Source organism: Anopheles aquasalis, chromosome 3 (genome assembly GCF_943734665.1).
Source record: "Anopheles aquasalis chromosome 3, idAnoAquaMG_Q_19, whole genome shotgun sequence".
NCBI classification, from domain to species: Eukaryota; Metazoa; Arthropoda; class Insecta; order Diptera; family Culicidae; genus Anopheles; species Anopheles aquasalis.
The window spans coordinates 29,026,596-29,029,095 of record NC_064878.1 but is presented as its reverse complement, the minus strand read 5'-3'; the positions used below and the strand labels follow the sequence as shown (position 1 = coordinate 29,029,095).

General features: G+C 46.4%; 1 protein-coding gene across 3 annotated transcripts in view; it reads left to right on the top strand.

Moving 5' to 3' along the window:
* LOC126578545 (neurogenic protein mastermind) overlaps window positions 1-2,500 on the top strand; it is a 73,121-nt gene that overhangs the window by 51,487 nt on the left and 19,134 nt on the right. For 2 of the 3 annotated variants that reach the window (XM_050241224.1, XM_050241226.1), the window contains exon 3: window positions 1,820-1,885. The exons of the other annotated variant lie outside the window; for it this stretch is intronic. In XM_050241224.1, the coding sequence (XP_050097181.1) occupies window positions 1,820-1,885 (66 nt within the window). The remainder of the gene's footprint in view (window positions 1-1,819; window positions 1,886-2,500) is intronic. 3 annotated transcript variants of the gene reach the window in all.

Sequence of the window (2,500 nt, the reverse complement as noted above, 5' to 3'; positions counted from 1 at the left end):
CGCTCAGCATTTGTGTGTAATGTCTCGCGTTATCCTGTTGCATTAAGTAAATGAACTGAAAGATCGAGGTCCTCCGCAAACCACGACATTCATGTCGAGGAAAAGCTTTACGGAATGAAATAGTGCTCCCATCTTGAAATGGCCGTGAGATGGAGCAAGTCTTTATTGGAGTCATCCAATTCCACGTTACAATAACTCAGTAATTTGAGTTTCGCCTTCGAATTGTACTGGAATGTTTATAATAAACTTTTGCTGCTTTAAAAATGATAAAATTGCCGCTAGTTAAAATTGCCAAACTGAATATTGCCTCGCCTTGTCTTGGTTCTGACAAAAATCAATATTGACCGTGCCCGTGCAGTATTTTGTTTCGAATTTCAAATGCCCTTTTATTTTTTCAAACAAACCAATGACTGAAGGGTGTATCCTAAAGGCGATGGAGAGAATGGCGGCGTTCGACTGTACTGGAACAGATGTGCTATAAATCATGGTGCCAGCTTTGCGTGAGGGCGTAAGAAAAGGTTTCTCAAATTTAACCCACAGATCTCTAGCCGTATTTTAATGGGTACGGCTGAGCAGTAAAAGCAAATGTTTGTTTACTCTACCACCGTGTCTATTGATATTCACAAACGCTTGGTTTCTTCCGATTGCTGCTGGTTTGTATTGAACTTTGATAACTAAAGATGTTGGAAGGTGCAAGAAAATTGTCGTTCGTTCTTAGATTGAAAGACATTTTATGGGTTTGAAATTGAATGCTGTATTGTCTGTATTGCTTTCTGGTTACCCAATTGTGTTTCTGTGAAGTTAATTCACTTTCTAAGAAATAAGGTTCAATGGGAAAAATATTTCCATTAATGTTTCATTTCCACAAAACGGAAAACCAATACTAACTGACCGTCTGATGCACTTCATCCGTGTAAGCGCACGTCGATACGAGTAAGGGCGTGACGTTACGGGGTTTAATTAAAAGTTTGTAGATTATTGAAATGGTGTGCCGTGAAAAATCTTGATTTGATGATACACACACAGCCTAGCAGCAGCAAGGTGGTGGGGTGGCCAGTGGCAAGCAATTTGCTGGCAAATTTTATGTTTCGACACCCCACCAAGGGCCCGCCAGGCGCGTGTTTAGAGCATCACTTCGTGGTGTTGATTTTGGGTCCACGTCCGGTGACTCCCGGAAAAGAGAGTGGTGGGGAAGGGGGAGGGGGGTGAAGTTTTACGATCTACCAACCTGCTCGCTCGCTCCTTAGCCATCATTAATCATTCAGTGGCGCTATAATGCCCGGCGGTGAGTCCTGACCGGTCGGCCCCCTTCACCCCCCCCCCCCCCCTCTCCCATGGTTGCCATTGCAGCAGTAGCGCAACGGGATTGCGCTGAGTATGTATGTAACAAATGCCATTGTTTGCTTTAACCCCCCTCCTCAAGAGGCCCAAAGGCCGTGTCAATCTGCCCACTGGACGCAGGACAGTAATCCTTCCCTGCTTTACGATTATTAGCCTGGAAATTATTGAAGTTTGCCGAAGTGGATTCAATTTCTGCTTTCTCTCCGCCACAATTGCTCTCATGGTAACCCGGTGGCGGAGGTACAGGGGTCAGTCCAGGTTGATCGATCAGCGATACGTGAGAAGGAAGCAAATTGGCAAGTGGCATTGAGATCTGTTTTGAGAACTTTTTTCGGTTGTTGGTGAGCTTTTATACGTTTATTGTGAGTGGGATTGAATATGATCTACTAAACTCGCTACAAAATATTATAAACACTCTCTAATCTCTCTCATCTGCCAACCTTATTAATCCACCAATGACTCTTGCTCACAATTTCAGGTAAGCACGAATTGCGAAACGACCATTGCCCGTCAGACTAAGAGGAACAACAAAACGGTGCACACGGTAAGCGCTCCCGATTCTGTTATGCAATACTTTAAGTTGTCCATTTTTTTGTAGCCTAATCATCTAAAACTCATCTACGTCTTGGGCGCAATGATCTAACGACAGCACTACCCCGGGATACGGACATTGAGTACTGCCAGTGGAAAGACGAGCCACTAGGCCGGACCTCAGCCAGTCCTTGCTTCAGTCCGCTTTTTGGCAATCGACCAACCAACCGGGCCTTTCCCGATCACCGATGGTGATGGTGCCTCTAAGGTCGTCAAATAGCAGCAGCCAGAGAGAGGGAATATGTGCCGTGCATCGGCGGCTCGGCTCTATATGCACCTATTGCACTATTGTGCCCGAAGCCCGAAAACAACCGGCGCACCGGAAGCGCAAGCGTGTTGGTGTGACCTCCCATTTGTACCTCCGGCGTCGTTGATGACGTTAGTGTGTGTCTGATGTGTGTTTGCGACCCGTCCACGGTCACTGCGAGGATTGCTGCGGCTACGGCCAAACCGGAAAAAGGCCGCCAACACGGAAGCCATTGGCGCGCCGCGATCGATTCGCAAATATAAGATTGATGCTTCACACTATTCGCTCTACGGTGTGTGCTTGCAGGTTCCAGTATTCCGC